The sequence below is a fragment of the Myiozetetes cayanensis genome, unplaced genomic scaffold (assembly GCF_022539395.1).
Source record: "Myiozetetes cayanensis isolate MyiCay16 unplaced genomic scaffold, myiCay2020 scf7, whole genome shotgun sequence".
Classification (NCBI taxonomy): Eukaryota; Metazoa; Chordata; class Aves; order Passeriformes; family Tyrannidae; genus Myiozetetes; species Myiozetetes cayanensis.
Genome location: NW_026087964.1, coordinates 20,185,769 through 20,208,896, shown reverse-complemented (window position 1 = coordinate 20,208,896; position 23,128 = coordinate 20,185,769). Strand labels below are relative to the sequence as shown.

At 41.4% G+C, this 23,128-nt stretch overlaps 2 protein-coding genes across 4 annotated transcripts in view; one reads left to right on the top strand and one right to left on the bottom strand.

Annotated features, from left to right (window-relative positions):
- The window catches only part of PDS5A (PDS5 cohesin associated factor A), a 77,474-nt gene extending 69,578 nt beyond the window's left edge, over positions 1-7,896 (top strand). The window contains exons 30-34 of one of the 2 annotated variants that reach the window (XM_050338424.1): positions 776-915; positions 2,095-2,200; positions 4,530-4,882; positions 5,959-6,109; positions 6,694-7,896. In XM_050338424.1, the coding sequence (XP_050194381.1) occupies positions 776-915; positions 2,095-2,200; positions 4,530-4,882; positions 5,959-6,109; positions 6,694-6,729 (786 nt within the window). In that variant the 3' untranslated portion in view covers positions 6,730-7,896. The remainder of the gene's footprint in view (positions 1-775; positions 916-2,094; positions 2,201-4,529; positions 4,883-5,958; positions 6,110-6,693) is intronic. The other variant, XM_050338425.1, reaches the window with a different exon arrangement.
- Positions 7,897-16,193: 8,297 nt separating this feature from the next.
- The window catches only part of UBE2K (ubiquitin conjugating enzyme E2 K), a 43,148-nt gene continuing 36,213 nt past the window's right edge, over positions 16,194-23,128 (bottom strand). For both annotated transcript variants that reach the window (XM_050337586.1, XM_050337587.1), the window contains 2 exons: positions 22,844-22,972; positions 16,194-22,492 (listed from right to left, as the gene is read on the bottom strand). In XM_050337586.1, coding sequence (XP_050193543.1) covers positions 22,418-22,492; positions 22,844-22,972 — 204 coding nt within the window. In that variant the 3' untranslated portion in view covers positions 16,194-22,417. The remainder of the gene's footprint in view (positions 22,493-22,843; positions 22,973-23,128) is intronic.

The window sequence follows — 23,128 nt, the reverse complement described above, 5'->3', positions numbered from 1 at the left end:
CTGGCCAGCTTGAACTCTAATCAAGCTTTAGCCATGTGAATTTTCTCCCTGCAGTGGTGAACAGCATCTCTGTAGTGCTCCCATAGTGTCTGTCCTTGCTTCCAAAGGCTGTACACTTTCCTTTTCTGCCCAAGTTACATAAGAAGATCCTGCTCAGCCAGGCTGGCCTTCTGCCTCACTTGCCTTGACTCTTTAGATTTTGGAGTTGTCTGCTTCTGCACTTCTAAGAGAGGATTCTTAAAAAGTCGCCAGCATTCAGGGATCCCAGTACCTTTGAAGGCAGATTCCCACAAAACCTTACAGAAGCCCAAATTCTGCTCTCACCATATACAGGGCCGAAGTTGGCCATAAGGCTGAGGGCAGTTGATCCAGAAAGATCCTGTAATTCCTTGTAGACTTACTCATGGGTGGTGGTGTCCTGACTGGGTGGTTGAAAGTAGACTCCCACAAGATCCTCTTTATTTACTTTTCCCTTCATCCTTACCCAGAGGCTCTCAACTCTAATATTACCTAACATTTCAGCTGTTGTTGAAACTTCTCCAACTGCTATCCCTTCAAAGCATGAGAGAGAGCAAGACAATTGATGAAGTGCTGTTAAACTACGAGAAATAAAAGTAGGATAGACAGTGGGTTTTAAGTAGAGATGAGGTCTGTAGCTTTAAACTGATGGCATTGCGATCAAAACGTTTAATCCAGAAAAAAGTATTTCAAAATACTCAAAATATTTTAAAAATTAAATATTGCCATTTTTAAAGATCTAAACATTTTTTTCCAGCCAAAACCAACTGGTGTATTAGGTACAGTAAACAAACCATTATCTGCAACTGGAAGGAGACCATATATTAGAACTACAGGATCAGAGACTGGAAGCAGTGTGAACTCTGAGCTGAGCGCTTCTGCAGGAAACAGGTCAAGGTAACAGAGTTTGATATTTCTTCCATCACCTCTTTACTTCTTTTTCTTGCAAGTTTAGGACAGGAGATGATTTGGTTTTAAAAAATGTATTAGTTCTCAATAGGTAAAGTCTCCATATTAGCTTTTTGGTTCAGTTTATGGGGTTGGGTTTTTTTTTGTTTTGGGTGGTTTTTCTAGAAGGCAAAAATTCAGTGCAGTGTTCAGCTATGTCTTGCCTGTAATTGCATATAATACCACGGAGGAGACACTATGCTGCCTGAAATTTTGGTGGTTAATACTAATTTTTACATCAGAAAATGTATTAATTGAAGAGACCAGCCGTAATTAGTACTAAAAAGATTTTGCAACTTGCATATTTTTTCTGTAGAAATTATGATTAATCCTGATTGGTAACAAGAAAAACTTTGTAAATTAAATATTTTGACGTATTTAAGACTGATTAAAAAGAGCTTGGCAAAGCAGACCAGGATCTCATGGAAAGATGCAACATATGGTTGCAATATTCAGTGTATCTTTTAATAAGCATTATTTTTATGTGGATCCAGAGTTTTAAAATTTGTTGTAAATCTGGAGAAACAATTTACACTTTCAGATTTTAAGGTTGTTTAATTTGTTTTGCAATTAGCTGCCGGGCTAAGATAAGGGGTTAAAGAAAGCAGGGAAAGTCAGTTCTAGGTGCTACAATTCATAAGGCCAAAGGGAAGTGTAACTTCATTCAGAATTTTTCCTGTAAGTGTGCATGATATATATTGTAATAGTCTTGTTTATTTTTTTAACTATTTAAGTTTTAAAGCTATCATATGTTTGTGTAAATTAACTTGAAGTTTTAGCATTGTTGGTGTTTATTCTTCACTACCTTTTCTAGTACCGGCTTTTTCTCTCTGGAAAAAGAACACAGCCTCTTTTAGACCTCTGGTCTTAAGTTTGCAAAAAGCATTATATGGTGGTGTGTCTGTAATAAGGGATTTGGCTCAATGACTAGCCAGTTCCTTTCAGACCTTTCCCAGTTCTGGGAAAGAAAATATAAGTGTGATCTCTGGCAAATTCAGTTCTTTTAAAACTAATTTATCATTTAGCTGGTTTGCATTGATCCCCCCCCCCTTTTTTTTAAATAATTCCAAACATTTTTCTTCTTTTCTGTATATTTTGGTTTTATTTTGTACTCAATTATGCTACCAGGGAACAAAGTTCAGATATATCAGAAACCGGGGTCAGTGAAAATGATGAAAATCCTGTGAGGATTATTTCAGTCACACCAGCAAAGACAGAACCTGTGAAAAACAAGGTATGTTTGGGGGTTTTATGGACTGTATGTCAGTAGTAAGCTTGGCATTGGGGATTTATTCAGTACACATCACTGCATGTGATCTCTGGGGAACTGGTAATGTCCAGTTTCATCTCATATAGTTCTATCAGTTTCCAAGCCTAAGAGAAGAGCCTTTAATTTTAAAACTGCTGTTTATTTTATCCAGAGTAATTCCTAGAGCTCGTGTGGGCTTCATTCTTCTTTTCTAAAATTCCAAAATATTCCTACCTTTATTCTGCATTTTCCAGTATCAGGAATAGTAAGGCTGGGGTTCAGAGTGAAGGTTCACACCTGTAGTAGCTTTAACTGCAGATACTCCCAGGAAAATGTCAAGTGGTCCTATGGCATGAAATAAACATCTAACTTTTGGAGTGTGTCACAACTAAAATGTTATTTAAACTTTACAAAATATTTTTATGCTTCTCCCCCCTTCCATTAGAGAGAGAACAACATGTGTAAATCATGAATTTTTAACTTCTCAAACATACAGTAGAATGAAGTTTAACACAGTTGAGTCCTGCACCTGGGATAGAGTGAGCTCAAGGAGCCGTACAGCACGCTGGATCTGCCTGGCTGGAGAGGAGGTTGGCTGGGAAGGACCTGGGGGATCATCTCCCGTGGACAACCAGCAGAGTGTGGGTCGGCAGAGTGCCTTGGCAACAGTGAGGGCAAGCTGGGTCTGGGCTGTGTCAGCAGGAGCACAGCCAGCAGAGTGAGGGATGCTGTTATTCCACCCTACTTGGCACTACCAGGCATACCTGGAATGTTGTTTCTGGAATACTGCATCCTCCCAGTTTGACACAGATACTGAAAAACTGGAGAGAGCTCTGCAGGGAGCCACCAAGGTGATAAAGGCTTGGAGATGATGTCATGTTGAAAGGTGGAAAGTGTTGGTTTTGTTCAGCCCAGAGAAGAGAAGCCTTGGAGAGGATCAATCAGCCTTTCAGTATCTAAAATGTGTTTATGGAAAAGATGGAAGTATTCTTCTCGAGGCTGCATGCTGGCAGAACAAATGACTACAGCCAGAAGTTGCTTCAGGGAAAATTCTATCTGGATGCAATTTAAAAAAAAAATTTAAAAAAAAAAAAAAATTTACATGGTGATACTGGTATAGGCTGCCCAGAAAAGTGGTGAAATGTCACTGTTTACAGCTTGGCTTGTCAAGGGCCCTGGATAACCCCTGAGGCCCTGCTTTCAACAGAAAATTTGACAAGATGATTTCTAAAGATCACTAAAGATCACTTTCTAAAGATCACAACCTGGATGATTCAGTTATTCAAAATAGATTTTGGTAATAATGTAGGGATACATAAAGGGATTATGCTGTACACATTTTAAGAAGTTAAATATCTACTCAGTCTCTTTTTTGATTAGAAGAAATCAGAGTAATAAGCAGGTGTTTGGGATCTATACCACCACATAGGAAACTTAGGCAAAGCGTATATAAAGTAAATTTGCAAAAATGCTTTCTAGGTTCTTGAAGTTGAAATTTCAAAGAGTGAAATTCTTACGAATAGCAATTGTAAATGTCTGCTGTGAAGCTGATAGAACAGTAATAAAGATTACAGAGACTGCCTGACTCATTTGAACACTTAATGGTAGAATGTTTAACAAAAAAAAGTCCTGGGTTCAGACACAGCGCTTAGAATAGTGAATGACGTTAATTGGTTTGTTTGAAATTGCTAAGTCATCCCAGCCAGACTTCTTTAGTACCCTTTTCTCTCCCCCTTCTCCTAACTGTTTTGGAAGTCAATGTTCAAATGAAGGTGTAGCATCCATTTCCTTCCTCTTTGTTTCCATGTGAATACTGCTCTGTGTAGAGATGTACATTGCCACCACCCTTTCTGTTTCATGTGTACAGACATGGCTTCGTGGTCTTTAATCATGTCCATTGCTGGTCTCAAAATTTGCACAAATTGAAGTAAATATAATTAGCTGTATTGGAACCATTGTTTTTGTTCCTCAGTTCTCTCCTGTCATTTGACAAAGAGGCAGTAAAAGGAGCTTGTCCAGAAGAACCGTCATGGGAGGAGCTGAAATTATTAGTCTTACTGTAATCTCTCTCAAGCAACTAAAAGGTTCACTGGATGCAGATATTACAGACAATTCAGAAAATCTTTTTGCAGGAAGAATGTCCAAAATCCCATCTAGTAAAAACTTCTTAATAGGTCTAAGACCATGTGATGTGTTTTATAAGAACACTTACGAAAGTTTAAAAAGCCCTCATATTTCTGTTGGAGGGAGGTCACAGTTTGAGTTTGCCCTTGGGAATCTCTTTTTCTTCACACTCATGACTTTTATTTTCTAGGAGATTAATTCTGATCAGGCTACACAAGGAAACAGCACTGAACGTGGGAAAAAAAGAACAGCAACAGCATCTGGAACTGAGAATATTCATCAAAAACCAGAAGAAAAAAGCGTAGATGAAACAGGCCCATCGCTCGCAGCAAAAACCAGAAGAGGGCGACCAACCAAACCGGAACCTCAGGGTACCACTGCAAAAAACGAGGAGACAAACAAACCACCTGTCAGGGGAAGGAAGAGAGCAGCAGCCAGTCAGGAAAGTCCAGGGAGTTTAGAGGCAGGTAATGCCAAAGCACCAAAACAGCAAGACACAGCAAAAAAGCCAGCGGCAGCACAGAGACAAATTGATCTACAGAGGTAAAAATAAATAAATAAATAATAAATTGCATGGGTGGGGTGGTCCTTTCCTGTCTCAAGACCCTGAATTTGTGATTATAACAAATCTAGAATAGCTGAGGGCACAACTAAACCACAATGGACACCGTGGTCCACCATGTGTCAGGCTGAGTTCTAACTTTCAAAGTAAGTAGGGGAGGGCAGCTGGGAGAATGAATTTGTTTGGTCAAAAAACAGGATAAACTTACCTGTTTTCACCAGTTCGGGTTTTTTTGTCTGTTGCATCCTGGTTCCCCTTACTAGCATTGCTGTGTAAAAGAACAAAGAGCTAAAGATGTTTCAGTGCATTCGTTAATGCCAGGTACAGAGGCATTCAGGTACTCTGCTCTGCTTCATTGATAGCAAAGACTTGATAAATGACTATCTTTAATGAACAGAAAAAATTTGTAATTCTAACTGTAATTATTTTCTGGTCTTTTGTGTCTGTGCTTGTTTAATATTAACAGGACTTTAATATATATTTTAAGTAAATCAAAATATGGAACTGTATAAACTACAAAACAGCTCTTGGATGATAATTTATTTTTCTATATTCTAGTGTTTTAAAAGTGTAAATTTGATTTCCAGTATAAGCAAATTAAAAATGTGCATAAACACTGAGAAGTTTGTTTTACTAGATTTGGTATATTAATAACTTGAATGCAAAATTGTCCAAAGTGGTAGAGCAATAAGGTCAGCAAACCACTGTGCTGTAAAAAATCACAACCTAATCTAAAGGAAGAAAGTATAATTGGAGTAGTTTCTTTCTGGAGATTTTGTAAGTTGAAGATCTTGCAGAGAACCTTGATCAAAAATAATTACCTTTTCTTCTCAAAGCAAGGTTCATACAGTGGTAAAATGTTCAGTCTGTCAAGAGTGTAATGTTTGTGTACTGCTTTGCAATGCTTGTTTTATACTTCAATTTGTTTTAAGTCTTCAGAACAAATTGCACTATCCATAGCCTTTAATAAGCCACCTGTATCAGATATCATCTTTAAAATATGTAATGTCTCAGTGTTTCTTGGACAAAATACCAAAACATTGTTAACGTTTTTCAGAAGCCAGGTGCTTGGAAGTGATGGAGATTCACTGTTGGAGATAGACTCAAGTCCAGAATACTCCCAAAATGCAATGGATCTTTTTAAGGCCTGTGGGAGCAGCCAGGAAGATACTGAGGATACAGAGATAGCAGAGGGAGGCTTCCTTAAGGTGTAGCAGGCATCTTATATAGGACAATTCTCTGGTTTTTTTTATTGTAGCTTATACAGTAAGGAATCAAAGAAATTTGTGTGTCACCTAGAAAAACTGCGTGTAAAAATAGCTGTCTGATAGGTTTTTTTGCTTTTAAGTAGACATGTACAAGTTACTGTAAATACTTTTTGAAGTAGTGCTTGTTATGAAATAAGATGGACTATTTTTATAAACCTGGGTAATTATAGTTATTTAGAACAAGTTACTGTTCTTATTCTTGATTCCGGTGACAGCAATGGATAACTGTGTTTCTGTTTATGCTGAAAAAACATTACTCAGTTATGGAATTATAAAATGCACAATTTCACTTGTCTATTTCCAAGTTTATCAGGAAGTTGTGCTGTAGAGTAAGGAAATTCAGCTGGATTCAATTAATTAATTATGTAATTGTGGAGAAGATATAAGACAGAGTTGGAAGAATCACAGTATAAAGAGGGTAAAAGCTAAAATGTAAACAGTGTTTGGTAGGATTTGATTCTGAACCAGTTGTAATTTCAGTGTCCTTACGGTTAACTTCCATTTCCCTTTCTCCCCCCATATAGGTAAAAAGAAAACTTGCTCGAAAAGGGAGGAAATGAAGGCCAAATAAAGGCATGCTCCAAGCTTCTGCAAAACTAGGATTCAGAAATTTCCTGTACAGGAACTGAAATTACTTCAAAACACACAGCTTTCAGCTCTGAAACCAGAAGGAAAACTATGCTTCCCTTTCACATGAAATTAATCCTTCTCAATGGAAATGTAAAGCAGAAACTCTTGAGAAAGAGGCTAAAAGCATCTGTACTTATTTCCCCAGAGACTTTTTTTATGAAAAGTCAATAATTAAGCAAATTGCTTAACACTTGGTTCCAGTTCCTGCATTCTGGAGTTTAAAAGTGTATTTACACCATTAATTTTCATGCTGCATTTTTTTTTAAAGAAAGTCAGAGAAAGTCCTTACACTGACATTGAAAATTCATGATCCTAGAGCCAGGTATTCCCATGTTTCACAGAAAAGGTAGAAGTCTACTGAATGGATTTTAAACAAGACTAGAGGAAAAAAAAAATCACAAAAAAATTTTTTTTGCTTTACTTTTGGAGACTGTTTTATGTATAATTCTTTCTGCCTGCCTACTTTTCTGCAAAAATAAGATGTACAGATTTCAGTTCCCTGCTATGAAAAGTCATGTGGTGGCAATTTTATAAATGTTGCTTTCTGATTTTTATCAGAGTGGGAAAGTAATCACTTAAAATTATTATTAATTCGCAAGTAGACATTTCATTTTTTAATTTCCCCCTCCATTTTAGTTTAATATAATTTGCAATAATTGTACATATTGATGTTTGTTTTATAAAAACATATATCACTTTTAAGTGTTTTTACTCCTGCGGTTCTGTTGGAATATTCTAAATTTTAAAGGAGTAAAGACAGTCCAGCATTTGATTTTATAATGTTTGTCACCAGATTTTTATTATTGATGTAAAGAAAAAAAAAATCAATTTTTAAAAATAGTTGGACTTTGGCAGCTTTGTAAGGAAAGTTGGAAATGTTTAGGATTGCTCTCAATTTTAAGCATTGTGCTGATTGGAAGTAAGTCTGTTTTGCATTTTGTCTTCCTGTCCAGGCTCATTTTTTAATGTTTATTTTAGAAGATTGTTGCATCAATATTATGTTTCCTGGCATTGTTCAGCATAGATACAGTGTACACTTTTATGTACACATGATCATATTTAAGTTTGTTGCATAAAATAAACGCTTCTAGGTGTCACATGGCGGTCTTTTTTTAACTTTATTTTTTTCTTTCTTTCACAGAAAACTAATTGCTCTATCTGTGCCTAGACTTGGACATTCATAGAAATACTGTACGGAGCAGAGAAGTTGTAATGCAGACAGTTACGTAGCTTAAGAGACGAGTTTTTTAGGTAAAGGTACAGTGCTTTATCTTCTGAAGGGGGTTGGTCTGCAGAGTCACAGTGAAGAGTTTGCTTTGTTTCCCAGTGCCTCAGTTCCCCATCTCTCTTCTGCTAATTGTTCTGAAATCCCTGGATTCATTATAGAAGAGCTGGATACTGGTGACAGTATTTAAGGATTACTTGGCCTCCTGAAATGGGTTGTGTGCTCTTGAACAGTGACTGAGTCTCTCTTACTAAGTGTAACAATGAGTGTTATTTTTCCTGTCTAACAGAAAATGAGACTGTTCATGCAGTGGTGCGTGCAGCTCTCCTTCTAAAGCAGTCTGTGATGCTTCGACTTGAGGGGTTTGAAATGCTTTTGACAGAGGGAGACCAGGAGATTTGAAAAGCATTTAATTATGCATCCATCAAGAGCTTGATTTCTAAAACCGAAATCATTTCACAAGATGGATTTTCTGACCATAATGCAGTTTCTTCTTAGTGCTCTGGTCAAATACTTCCCTCTCGTGAAAGTTACAGCACTTCAATTTAAACTAATTTTAAAATGTTTTAGTTCAAAGTTTTTAGGAAACCTGAAAAAGAAACTTGCTTTTAGAAATGAGTTCTGATACTTAGTTGTGTGCTGCTAACAGTGATTCGAAATCTGGACTTGACAAATCTTGCCAATATTCAGATTTGTTTCCAAAAGCTTTGATTTTTGTGAAGTGGATAATTTTTGGATTTTTTTCCTTTTTTTCTTTTTTGTTTGGTTATTAATCAGTTCAAATGTCAAGTTACTCAGGGAATCATCATAGAATAATTTAGGTTAGAAGGGGTTTCAGGAGGTTCAGTGTCATGCTCAGAGCAGGGTGTGCAGTTCTTTCTGCAAATCATAGAATCACAGAATCATAGAATTAACTGGGTTGGAAGAGACCTCCGAGATCATCAAGTCCAACCCTTGATCCAACCCCACTGTGATTACTGGATCATGGCACTCAGTGCCACATCCAGCCTTGTCTTAAAAACCTCCAGGGACGGTGAATCCACCACCTCTCTGGGCAGGCCATTCCAATGCCTGATCACTCTCTCTGTAAAGAGCTTCTTTCTAATAGCCAACCTAAATGGAGTTATGTAGAGTCTCTTTCTCCTGTGTTTAAGTGGACATTTGAGTTACTTCCATATGTTGATTATCAATGGAATTGGTTGGTACATTCATGAAGCGAATTATGCTGGGCATAACTGGCCAAGCCAAAATGCAGCTTACAAAAACCACAGGAAAGGTCTAGTGGTGGTCCACTGGTTTCTTTTCAGATCTTATCCCAGATAGGGTTACGTACAGAATTTCTCTGCCTGCCCCCACTATTCACTTGCACCCGAGAGCAGCCTTGGTGCTGTTCAGAGTTGCCTCAGTGATGGACACCTTTCTGTCAGAGCAGTGTCCCCTAAGGCCAGGGGACACGGAGCAGTCACAGCACATTCACAGAATCACAGAATATGCTGAGTTGGAAGGGGGGACCCACAAGGATCATCAAGTCCAACTCTTAGCCCTGCACAGGACCATCCCAAGAGTCACACCGTGTGCCTGAGAGTATCATCCAAACACTTCTTGAACTCTGTCAGGCTTGGTGCTGTGACCACTTCCCTGGGGAGCCTGTTCCAGTGCCCAACCACCCTCTGGGGGAAGAACCTTTTCCTAATATCCAACCTAAACCTCCTCTGACACAACTTCAGGCCATTCCCTTGGGTCCTGTCACTGGTCACCAGAGAGAAGAGATCAGTGCCTGCCCCTCCTCTTCCCCTCACAAGGAAGTTGTGACTGCAATGAGGTCTCCCTTCAGTCTCCTCCAGGCTGAACAGACCAAGTGCCCTCAGCTGCTCCTCATGAGGCTTCCCCTCAAGGCCCTTCACCATCTTCATTGCCCTCCTTTGGGCACTCTCTAAGAGCTTAATACTCTTTCTTATATTGTGGTGCCCAAAACTGCACAATATTCAAGGTGAGGCCACCCCAGTGCAGAGCAGAGCAGGACAATCCCCTCCCTCAACCGGCTCAACCTGGATACAGAAAGCACAGACATAATTTTTATAAATAATATAAATAAATAAATAATAAATAACGTTTAGTTACTTACTTAGGCCAAGTTCTTACCATCTTTAAGTTCCCATCTTCATGACAGTGTGGCTGTGTTTCTTAGCAGATGTACATTTCTTTCTGTTTCTCTGTGTCCTCTGATGCCTGGACTCCATGGCTTTCATCACAGTAAGACAGGAAGGCTGTTCTGAGAACATGATTCGTAACATACTAAATAAAACCTCTACACTCAACAAAACTAAATCTGAATAGTTGTTTTGGATAAAATAATAAAGTTGTCTAGAGCAATCTTAAAGAGGAAAAATAATATTCATTGCAAACTTTTTCTGCACATGCTGACAAGCCCTGTGAGTTTTAGAACTGATAAACAAGAAAAACCTTATCTAAAATGTGCTTCCAGCTGTTAGATACTTGGCTCACATCGTTGGACCAAGTTCAGCATTAGACTGACTCTTGAGTGTCAAGTTAACTAGTGGGGCTGTCACAGCTGAGCTGTTTCCTCTAAAGATACAGAAAGATTTGGTATCACCAAACATTTGCAATATGTAGGAAACTTGCTTCTAGAAGAAATCATCCATGTGGATCCTTGTTCACTTGCATGTGTGCTCCATTACTGACTGTATTTATCAGCAGTCGTAGTTCTGTTTGTGCTGGGAAATCAAGTCCCAAACCGGTGGTCAAGGAAATAGCCTGATTTAAAGCTGGCCTATGAAGTCTGCTTTCCAGCCAGGCTGCAGGTGTGCATAGCTGATAACCAAGCATTAGTCACAGAGCAGCTGGTCTCAGCCCAAGGAACAGGTTTGCACAGGGAATAGCAAGGTGTTAAAAGGCAAAGTCCTTCTGTACAGCAGCACTTGGTGTTCCCCTTGAATCCTTCCCCTGCTTAAATTACTGACAAGAAGGGAATCTTCCTGCTGATGAGTACCCCAGGTACTCAGATGGCCAGAAGAAAGCTTAAATAGTAAGATAAAATACTCCTAAACTTCAAAAGCCAGCAACAGCTTCCACTCCTTAGGAGTTTTTAATCCGGACATTCCCTGGATTGATTTGCCTCCATTCCTTCAAGGAAGTAAACAAGACCAGACTTCCTCAGGAGAAGAATGTAGAAGTCTGGGTACACAAGCAGAGGTGATTGCTGACAGCCTCTCCCTTCCCTGCTGCACAGCCTGAGTCAGGAGAGTGGGTCCCAAATTTCCTGTTCCTGTAGTTCACTACGTGAGAGACCAAAGGGTGTGAGTGACTCAGTTTCTCTCTTCAGTCTCGCACTTTGTTATCTGCTTCTAACTGCAGGTGGCCAGTTCCACAGCTCTCATCAGAAATGCCTTAGCACCAAGTCAGTGTGGTGGCCCACAGGATGACTACTTCCACAAATCTGACTCCCTAGTATACTTCAAATTCAGAGTAGGAGCATCCCTCACTCCAGGGAAGTTTGCAGCCTTATTTTTTTGCAGTCTAAAAGGAGATGAGCAAGTTTTTGGCACGTGCACCTGCTTATAAAGAAATGAGTGGGACCACAGGCAAAAGCTTGTTGCAGTTCAGACAACCTTCTGCTCACCTGGGCTGCAAGAGCCGAAGGCACGGCCACACTTCCTCCGGTCGTTGGTGGGAGCAGCGTCGCAGCTGCGCTCAGACAGCGTCCCACGTGCCAAACGGTGCTGTGAGCGTGATCCTCAGCTTGGTGTTACTATCAGGCAGTGTGCAGTCATCATACCACTGCCCTGGAAAAAGTCCCGGGAACCTGAGGGAAACACTTTTCTAACCCAGAGCAGGGCATCTTCTCCCTGCCTGGTGAAAGTCATGACAGACTTACCAGGGGAATGTCAGGCGGCAGTGACAGGTGGTGTGAGCCAACAGGAGGTCAGGCTCACGGTGACCCCTTCAGCTTTGGCAAGAAATGATTCTAAGAAGCTGTTCAACTTTGGACCTGGAAGGTTCCTCAAGTGCCCAGCTGCATCCATGGTCAGCAGAGCGGAGACATCCACAGGCAACACAAATGGACAGCCAACAGAGGACACGTCTGCTTTTCGTTGGGAGCACAGAGGTTATCCAAGCTAATTTTTAACTTGCTGGAGTGGTGCTGGCAGCAGTGCAGTCTCAGCACTGTGCCAGCTCAGGCAAGAAGCATGACCAAATTGCTTTGGTACATTGAGCGTCCTCCTGCCACCCTGCCAGCCACGAGAGCTCAGACCTGTGTGCATAATGCTGCAAGATGGGTGTGTTCCAGAACAAGAAATACACGTTTTCCTTTTAAAGTTCAGGCATTTAATTCTTCTCTCAGTGCCCTGGAAGCAGAAACTGATGAGTTGCACCAAAGCTGCTGAAGAAAGAGATGGTGGGTGATTATGGCTGAGTTTCTTTGGTATTGGGTCCAGTGGCTGTAAAGCAGGTGGGGAGTCACTGCGTGCTGTAGAAACTTCACAGGCAGTCATCGGGTTTCTTGCCTTGGCACGGCACAGTTGCAGTAGCCAGTGCCAGGCTGGGCAGCAGGCACGTAGTCCTGCACCCTGCCCCAGGGAAAACTGGGACATTCAGAATATTTTGCCCTGTGGTGTGAGTGAAAACTCAGAATACCATTTACTTTGGCATATATTCAGGTGCCTCTGCATCATTCATTTCAGCACTGCCCCCAAACCAGAAACAAGCCAGGTTTGTGCTGGTGGCCAAGGTCTGAGCCATCGTTACGTGCTGTCTCCAGAGGGCGTGCAGGGTGCCCTGTGCTCCCTGCTGCCCACAGGTAAGCTCTTCACTTCCTGTGAAATCAGCAGAGGCTATCACTGCTCAAGTGATTCAGGACATCACCTCCTTCCATCCCTGAGTGTTCTCAGGAAAGGGGTGAGCAATCTGTAGTCTGGATAAATTATTCTGGATGGTGATAGCAGCAACCACTGTTCATCCTTCCATGGACTGTTACACCAAGACAGGATCAGGGTGGGACATGGACAAGGAAGCTGCTGTGCACACCCGTGGTGTGGCATTACCACAAAGCTCTGTACCTTTCCTCAGCGCCCTTTCCAGTCACCTTTCCTCAGTCTTCCAGCTGCAGTGCATTGATTCCCAGCTGTTCCTCCAGGCTCCCTTTGCTGTATCCAACCGTGCCTGCATGTTGATCTTCTGCATTACTTTCTCATTGCCGTCTACGTGAGCTTAAAGCATAAAAGGATTTGGGGAGAAAGCAGACTCCATGCTGTGATCCATTTCTGATGCTTTTGGGACCTGCACTTCACAGTTTGTCAGGCTCTGCTTTAGTAACAGGCTTTTCAACTCTTCCCACAAGGACTATGTGTTCAGAGCAGGTATCTTCCCTAGGTCAGCACTGGTTGTTGCTGTTACGCCCTTTGTCAGGTGGGATGTTTCTCACAGAGCACCTGCCATGCAGGTTCTCGTAACTTGTGTGTTACTGTGTGTTACTGTGCTGTCACCCACTCTGTGAGCCACACTGTCACCTCAGGAGCTGCCTCAGAGCCTGTCAACGTGCACAGAATAGCCAAATCCCCAGATGCTTTAGGAAAGTTTTTCTGGTTGTCTGGACTATAACAAGCTATCAATCACAGGAGATCCAGCATCCCTCCACCCAGAAGCAGGGTGTATTTTCAATCCTTTCTGGTTTCCACAGTGTGTGACTCACCAAACCCTCATACACTGTACATAGAAGCTCACGGTGGCATTTACAGTCCTGTTGACCATGAGGTAGACATGGTCATCTCTGTGGCTTTCCAAGTTTCAAAGCCTGGTTACAGCTAAATGCCAGTTGCTGCCTCCAGCCCTTGACTCATCCTCCCCCAGGCTCTCTGTAAACTACTGCTCCCTGAGGCTTTTTTTGTGCCTGTGGAGAGGGGGATGGGCACCACCAGTGCTGTGGCACCACTGCATCTCCTGCACGCTTTCTCCAAGCATGCTGTGTCTGACCAGCACAACACCTTCCAACATAACCAACAGGTATTAGATACTGTTTGGCCCTTTTTGAGGGCACTTCCGCCCCCAGAGCTACAGGCAAAGGTGTAGGGACCTTCCTATTAAATTTAGTAAGACCGACTTGCCGTCTTCTTCAGATCTCAGGAGCTCAAGTCTATATTTTATTTGGTCACTCTTCAGCCTTGAAATGCTAATGGGTTCCTCCTCCAAAAGACCACTTACCCAAATGCCCACACCCCTTCCCCCTGCCACATGGGAACTGCACCACATCCAAGGTTACTCTTTGTCTTTGCTGGGGAGCAGGGCAGAGTTCCTACTCTAAGCATTTTCCTTAGTAAATTGTTTCTTGAGGATGGTTTTGGATGCTGCCCAAAGCAGTTGGCCAAGATGATACCAGAATGTCATTTGATTCTGCATCATTGAACTGCTTTCTTTCCAAAACATCATAACTTTAAGCCAAAATGTGGGTTGTTTTTTTTGTTGGTGGGGTTTTTTTTAACCTTTTTGGTATTAAAAGGGCTTTGTCATTTCACATCTACAGGATGTGGCCTTTTTGTGTCTATTTGCTTCTTTTGCAGTGACATTGAACAGACACAGACCCCTTAGTCCACAGTTGCTTGTGTGGACAGCCAGCTGCCTGCAGGCCAGCCCACTGGCGCAGGCACTCCCACTCTTATGTGGCCTCACCAGGGCTGTGCAGAGGGGCAGGATCTCCTCGTTGAGCCTGCTGGTGACACTTGGCTTAATGCAGCCCAGGACAGTTTGCTGCCTTTCCCACAAGTGCAGGTTGGTGGCTCATGTTCAGCTTGGTCCAGACCCTGAATCCCCAGGTCCTTCTCTGCAGAGTTGCTTGCAAGGTGCCCCAGCCTGTACTGGTGCCTGAGATTGTTCCTCCCCAGGTGCAGGACTCTGCACTTCCCCTTGATGACTCCTCACAGGTGAGAACCATTCACAGATGAAAGGAATGGCACTTCAACAATACAAAGAACTTCCCTCTGTTTTTAAGAACCTTTTGGGGTTGGTTTGTGCTTTTTTGTCCCACCTCAGTATAGTAACTTTTGGTTACTACTTTGTTCATACATGTCTGCTTCTGAACAGTTCTCTTTCCTGACAAGTATGGCCTGGAGACAGTTTACCCTGGCATTTTTGAGGTGGTTCAGACCACTGAAGGACTTCAATGTAGAATAAATCATAGTGGGCAACATGTATGCCAAGCAAGAGGGAGAACATGTCCCCCTTGCCCCCATCCCAGCAGGTCGCTCACTTCTAGGAAGTTCATATACAGGATTCATTTCTTTAACAGTAAAGCCATAAATATCAGGTGTTTTCATTCTGTTTGAACTGACAGCTTTTTAAACCACTTTCTACGCAGATAAAGCACTAAACACACAACAGTTTTTCATAGCAAGGTGAAGACGTGATGGCCACCATATCCAGCAACACCTGGGACCTGCTTTGTGTCTGGTGTTTGCTCTTCAGCCTTATGCTGAGGGAAGGGTAAAGCTGTGGCCATTACATGATTTCCAGTTCTTTGTTATGACTGACTGCAGTGGGAAATGGGACCAGCCAGTTCCAGGCCTGTTTTTGAACCAAAATCCATCTTGGAGCATAACTGGCTTTTATCTTTTTGGGCTGTAACGAGCAAAATGTTCCTGCTTCAAGAAAGCCACTCTCCTACGCACCTCTGCACCTGGGCAGCAGGTGGATGTTTAAAAATAGGGACAGCCAGCTTTGCCCTGAAACAGGAACATGGCTGAGCTGCAGGGAACTTCCCAAACCTCTTCCCAAAGGATCAGCAGGAGCTTTGACTACTCACCATCTATCACATTCTTAAACGGCCAGCTGCGAGAAGAGGATTTGGGAAAGATGGAGGAAGGGAAGAGACAGGACAGGGAAAGCAAAGCACTGTCCCTTTTCCCACCCGCTGTAGGTGCCCTGCACCACACTTGCCAGCGAAGGCATTTGTACATGGAGGACTTGGGTTGCTAAAGGGTCTGGTGGCTCAGGTAACATCAGCACAGAACAGCTTCTCTCCCGCTTTCCCCCCCCCACCCCAGCACCACCACACTCATATTTTCCTCACCATCCCTGCTGCTTACCCTTTATTTTATATGAGGTTGTCACAAACCCACCTAAAGACTTCATGTATTTCAACACAAAGTAGCCACTAAGTGAAGCAATGTAATTTATTTGACATTATACCAGACACGGGTGCTCCAGATCCAGACTTGACCTTAAAAACAATTTAAAATCCTGGATTTGCTGTATTGGAGGTATCAGTTACCCGCCTGAGAGCCAAACGTGTCAGTATTACAGCCACTGAAACAGAAAAGTAAGTACAGGACGAGTCAAGCTAGCAAGCACCATCAGTCCATTTCAGCTGTGAACTCACTTCCAGTTTTGGGGCGCTGGAAGAAATGACAAGGCTGTTGGACAACTTCACAAGTATTTCAGTATAAAGCAGCTCTCAGTTACTCATGTCAAACTACAGGAATTAGGAAATATGGATTTCATTTTTTTTTTCATTTCTCTGAATTGATGTCAGGCTAAGAGAAGCCCCCACCCACAGGAGAGGGGGGCTGGGGAGTGCTCCCTCTCCCTCACCCCTCTTAAAGAATGAGGTACCACAACACGACACAGCTGCCAGTGACAGTAAATTAAACAAAAACCCCGAACATTATCTTACACCATAAAACTGCAGCACTATCCCAGCTGGTAGAGCCTGCCCAGAAACCTGCAAAACCTGCCCAGGACAAACACACACCTGAAGATGGGACGTAGATCTGAAACTGAATTACAACCAGCTCCACAGCAAACTCGTTGCTTCCACTGCACAGCCACTGTCTCCAAACTGCTTCACTCCATTTAACAAATGTTGACAAATGCAAAAAAGTGAATAGTTTGTGCTGGTAGCAAATCCACAGCCGTGATCTCCACTAGATTCTTCTACAGCTGAACACCAGGGCAGTGTTACTACCCAACAGGCTGCCACCTCCACCTCCAGCGCAAGAACCAACTGCAGTTTGTGTGAGGTACAGAGTTTAAAATGCACAAAGATGACATGAACAGCAGTGGTGCTGGAAAATCCAAAGAGAAGTTTTCCCTCTGTGAGTTTTTGGCTTTGTTCCTTCAGACGCAGCCTTTGAAAGGAGACACGAGGTGTTGCAGCTGTACCTGTTATTTCCCAGACCATCACGAGGCAGTCCTCACTGAAATAACACACCCTTCCATTACATAACTTATATTTACACAATTTTCTTCTTCAAAAACTATTTATATGCACCATAAAAATGATCATCCCTTTCTCTCTCGTTACTGACATGGAGGCAGTAGACCCTGTAATCTCAGAACAATCTAAATCGCCAGAAATAAAATGAAAACTGTTTTCAGGGAAACATGCATTTATTGTTAAGCATTCCCAATGAAAATCAACATCTTTTAAAATGTGTGTTTATTTTAAAAATTATTTGTGTACAAAAGTGTTTGTGTAGTTTTTATTTTCAAGACAAAAAACACTGATGCTGCATTCCAGCCCTCCCCCCCCTCCTCTTCTACAGGAAGTCTGATGCTTAGGAAGCAACCTCCTGCAGTATTTATTGGTAAATATGTATTTACTAGAAAAGTCAAAACTTAGGATGGAAAAGGTAAGAGAAAAGCAGGGTTCTTCAACAGTTGACATCAGCATTCCTATGATGGCAGCCTCCTTCAGACACCACACAGAGCACCAGCAGTTGCTGCAAATTGCAAACCGGACAAGTACAGCATTTTCACAGTACATTTCCTCGTCTGTCGAGTCACGGACCTGAACTTACATTATCGATGAAGGGCTCAGCACCATGAGCGATCCTGTAGTTACTTTAACGCCTACAAAGCAGGTAACGGCAGAGAAGGAACATCACAGCACAGTACAGGGCAAATGATTCGCAAGAGTTTGTCCAGTGAGAACAAATCTGCAGTTGCTGCCAACAGAGCGCTGCAGCTGGAATAACCAAGCCAGGAGCCAAATGCGTCGATGGCAGTTGGTCTTGTGAGTCTGATGATGAGTCAGCTGATGACACTAACACCACAAGTGGGAAGAGCAAGCTACATCATTCACAAATAGGTTTGGAACAGATCAGAAAACTAGCAAGAGAGAAAGCAGCTGCCGCTTTGCCTAGCCCTAGGAGGAAGCTGTGCCTGGAAAACGAGGATGGTACCTGTGAAAACGTCTATATGGTCTTCCCAGAAGAGGCCTTAGGCACCCAATAAGCATCTTGACTTCCATGCTTTACTTCTGTGATGCAACAGACGATGATGAAATGCACTTTTGCTATCTCCCATTGAGCCAGCTGCTCATCAAAACCATACAAAACTAAGCACCTGATGACAAGTCATCACTCACCAACTCCATCAACAAACCAGAGCAGGAGAGGACACCTCATCTTCCTGTTGCCTCTGCTCATCAGCAGACACTAAGTAAAACCAGCTTTCTCTGCTAAATTATTTAACATTTCCCCCTTTGGGCAAGCGTCCAAGACTAAGCTAGCTTTTGTTGGTGTTTTGGAAGGAAACAGGACATGCACAGTTAGGTTTCCCCTTGCACTAAAAATGGAACACTTCCTCATCACAGGGCATGACCAATGCAGTAAACAACAAGTCTTGCTTGAGCATGTGTTTTGATTTCCCCCCACTCCCCTTCTCCCTTTCCCGATGACATAAGCAATCCATATACTCTGAAGTGCCTAGTCTGAGTCACAGCTGTTAAGCTTAAATTTGCATAGTTTAAATGTTTCTGTTACCCACATCATCTAATGCAGATTTGGTGTTACAAGGTAAGATTCTGGCTCTTTAATTCCTCCTTTTAGACAAAACAAAAAAAAATCCTATATTCCTTATGTCAGTGTTCCAGTACTAATTTACATGGAAAACAGTTGAATACAGTGATAATTAAAAAAATCCTAAGACATGTTCATACACCAGTAGTACCTAATTACTCGGATAAACACTACCAAACCAATTATAGCCAAGGCCCCATGTACTCTGTGGTAAGCTTAAAAAAAAAAAAAGTTTAGAGTATGCAGAATAAATAGCACTGACACATCTTTCCAGAAGGGTATGTATCTAAGTTTTTTGTCTTCAAAATGCAAGTTTGTCGTGCTGAGAACACAGCTTGTTCACAGAAGCAATGGGAGGAAGCTGTGAATTTGGCAAGGGGGTGGGATACAGTCAGAGCTTTTGGTACTCATGGGAAAACAGAGGCTTTTGGCAACAGGAAAGGGCATTTCTCTACCTCTGAACAGAGCTGAACTATGCTCTTGGAGGAACTGGTAAGATAAACCACTTTGCTGGATCCATGTTAAAATGTTCAGCAGTGAAATCCAATGGATGCTCTGGCAAGCCATAGTCATGACCAATATCTCATTTAGAAAGATGGGGCCATTTAGGCTTCAAAATGACCGTCTGAAGCCATCCTCTGGCACAATAGAGGAAGACAATGGAGGGTTTATCTGTACTTGGAAAGCAACTGTACCCATGTTTCGCGTTCTTGTTTTTAGGAAGTGGTAAATGTGCATTCCGAGTCCCCAGCTGGAGAGGACTGCGTGGCAACTCCACGTCCTGTGGACACACAGGGCCCTGAACAGAGTGACGTTCAGCGATGCAGAAAACAGAACTACCATTTGTATGTACAAACTCACAATGATAAACTGAACACTAAAAGCAAAATTCCTAGGGCTCAGCCCCAGCTGCAGTTAAACTAACCTTGTGCAACATTATCCCTATACTCAACTCTGATAATTACCGAGAATACAAAAACATTCCTTATAAAGGAGTCACATGTCAAAATTCAGAGGGACTTCAGACCACAGGTGTCTCCTTAATGCTGGGTCACGTTTCCTTCCCAGCTCACTTCTTGAGAAGCTTCCTGCCAGCACCTGAGCTAGCATTAAGCTACTGAGCACATGGATGGAGGGCAAAACCCACAATCCAACATTTCTACATAAGGGGGAAGGGGAAGACAAGTATTCTGCAGTAGAGAAGAAAATGAGGTAACTCCATGAGAGAAGTAAAACTTAACAGGGCATTCTTTCAGAGGTGACCATGCTCACCTAAGAACCATTTCCCCTTTTCTCCCTCTCCCCCTTTCCCCAGCTTCATTCCTCCCTTTACATACTGTTGGAAAAACCTGCTGTTCTTAGGAAACTAGTCTTATCAAAAGACACGTTCAGAAGCCCGTAACTGAGAATTTTTATGTCCCCGACAATGATTTCCAAGTTCTTTCTTTTGATAAATAGCAGCGAAGAACAAAGGAAAGTAGTCAGCGATTCATATTTACCACCAGGGTAAAAAAAAAGGTGTTGATGTAATCAAGAAGTTCTTAGCCTGTATAACAGAAAGACAGCAACTTGAGATTAACACAAGTGGCATTTTGCCAGTTTCCTACTGTCCCTGGTTTCCACCTAGCAAACCAGCTGGACAGTAGCAGCTTTTTGTTTAAAAAAAATAAATAAATATAAGGAAAGTCAAAACAACTCATTTCCTTTGGCATCATTGCAAATGATTTACACTAACTCAAGAAAACTGGTCACTGACTACACCTTAAAAAGCAGTAAGTATAAAGACTAAGCAAATGCATTTAGTATTGCACTGATATGAGTTCAAAGTATTTACTGTCTGTGCCCTATTTTAAGTTTGGACACATCAGACAGAGCAGGGCAGGGAACATCCCTGAACTAGCCAGGTGTCTACAGCTCTCTTTTCTGGTTCTGTTCCCCTACAACTATGCTCCAGGTATTTAACAGATACCATAATGTTCCTGATTTCCTCTAGTATGAGTTATAAACAGACTATGAAGTGTGAAACTATTTCAACTTGAACTTCACAGCTCTAGAAAAAACCCAAAGAGGCATATATTTCCCCACCCCATTAGTCCACAGTTTAGGAGAGAAAAAAAACCCAGCAAAACAAAGCAATCACAGAAAAGATGACTTACACAGTACTCCATTATCCACAATCCCCGCTCTCTAGTCTCAGGATTTCTCTGAACTTGTCAGATATATTCTCAAAAGTTAGCATCATATTCACAAAGACATTACAGCTCTCTTTAAATAGATGTACTAGTGTTTGAAGTTGCAAAACTAATAATTTTCAAGCTTTTGCACTCGGGATGAAATGTCATTTTAATACAAATAAAAAGACTGACTGTATGTACAAGCCAAGGTAAGATTTCAGTTCTCGTTCATCAGAAACATCAATCCAAAAGAAAAGCTAAATTGAGAACACACTTCGACTTCCATGAGCATTTGAAGTATGTACAGTAAAAACACCGCCACAGCCTCCATGTGTTAACCAGAGAAAAATGCAAGCAAGGATGAATTTTAAAGTACCTGGTAAGCAATCCTTAAATTGAAGCCCAAAATAAAGCTAGAAAACTGCTGCAAAAAACAGCTGATTGCATCATACCAAGTACTCTGAAAAAAATCTTTTTCATTCTCAGAATCAGCTTTGTCCTCCTTCAAACACTGTGAAATCGTATTATCCAGAATGTACTGAAGAACACTTTACAGCTATTTAAGACCAAAAAAAAGGAAATGAAACCAGCTCCATCTTTCTGTGCTGTATCGAGGCATACTCCTTACATGATTGTGTAGAAAACATGATGGATGAAAATCATTACTGATAATTCAAAATATATATTTTTAAAGGGGAGCCTAGACTACTGTAATGGCACAGATAATACCTACTGATGATGAAACATAATCAACAGTATGATGTAAGGGAGAGGAGAATCAGGTTTCCCAATTAATAAGCTAGAAAGAAAATGGTTCTGAATAGGTCACCATTTGGAACTTTGGGTAAGTCTTGAAAGTCTGTCAGGAAAAAAGTTACAAAAGCAAACGAGTATTTCCATGGTGCTCTCTTCAGCGACCCTACCTAATATGTCTATTAAGTACAAGCATGCAAATATAGGTCAATCCACAGGCACATAGGATCCATGTTAAAAACAGTAAGATAACTGTGATGAGTGGCACCAACAATTCTGATGACTAACACTCAAAAATGTTGCTTTCTGAATTACTAAATCAAAATCCTGAAGCAAGTTCCTGCTAGTCTTCGTCACACTGCTAAACACTAAAGTAGGCATGTTTTTTTCCCATTATCTTAGCTGAGCTCAAAGAATTTTTACAATATTTAGTAAGAAAAAAAATTAAAGTATTTCCCCTTTTTAAATTTACACAGACGTTTAATTAGCTTTATTTACAGAGCGCTTTTTTCAGTCTCCAATAGTGCCTAGATAGCATCATCAGGCAAGAGTGCCAGTTTTGAAAGAGAATCTATATAGAATCCTAGGATAACAGATGGTGATGCTCCTCCAGAAGGGGCAAGCTGGACTACAGAAGCAGCTCTCTCTATATGGCTCAGTTACTCAGGAGTAATTCTGTTGCAGTCTCTACATCCCATGATTTTGAAGACAAGGCCACTATTACTGCATTCTGCAATGAGAAAACAAAAGCAATAATATTTTCAGTGTGTGAACCTGCAGCTCCGAGAAGTGGAATGAAAAGTTCACAGATAATTCAGAACATGTTAGTTTACCATTTATTAAATTCCAACACATAATTTATAGAAAAAATTGTTTCAAAAAGGCAGGGGTAGCTCACGAGATTCATCAGTAACATAGTGTTTTACTCCAGTTCTTAAAAATAAGTAGCAAACCAGAATGATTAGACCAACAAAAGGTCACAGAAGTAGCAAGTCTACTTTAGTATACTGATGCATACTGTATTTATACACATATTCTTGCCCTGCCCCTACGGAAAAATATTTAAGTCATATATACTTACCCTATCAAAGCCCATAGCACAAAGGTTTTCTATTTTTTTGGTGTATTCTGGACTAGAAACTGGTGCTCCAGCATACACATGTGCCCAAAGTCGAGCTGTCTGTTTAAACATTTCTGGGTTTTGTTTGTACTACACAAAAGAGAGAGGAGGAGAAGGGAAAAGTTAAATCAGCTCAGCAATCCAACCAAACAGCAAGACGATATGGAAGACTGCAATCCATCGTTCTTCCTACAGTATCTTCAACAGTGTTTCACACTGATCATGCTGCTGTTTTCGAAATAAATT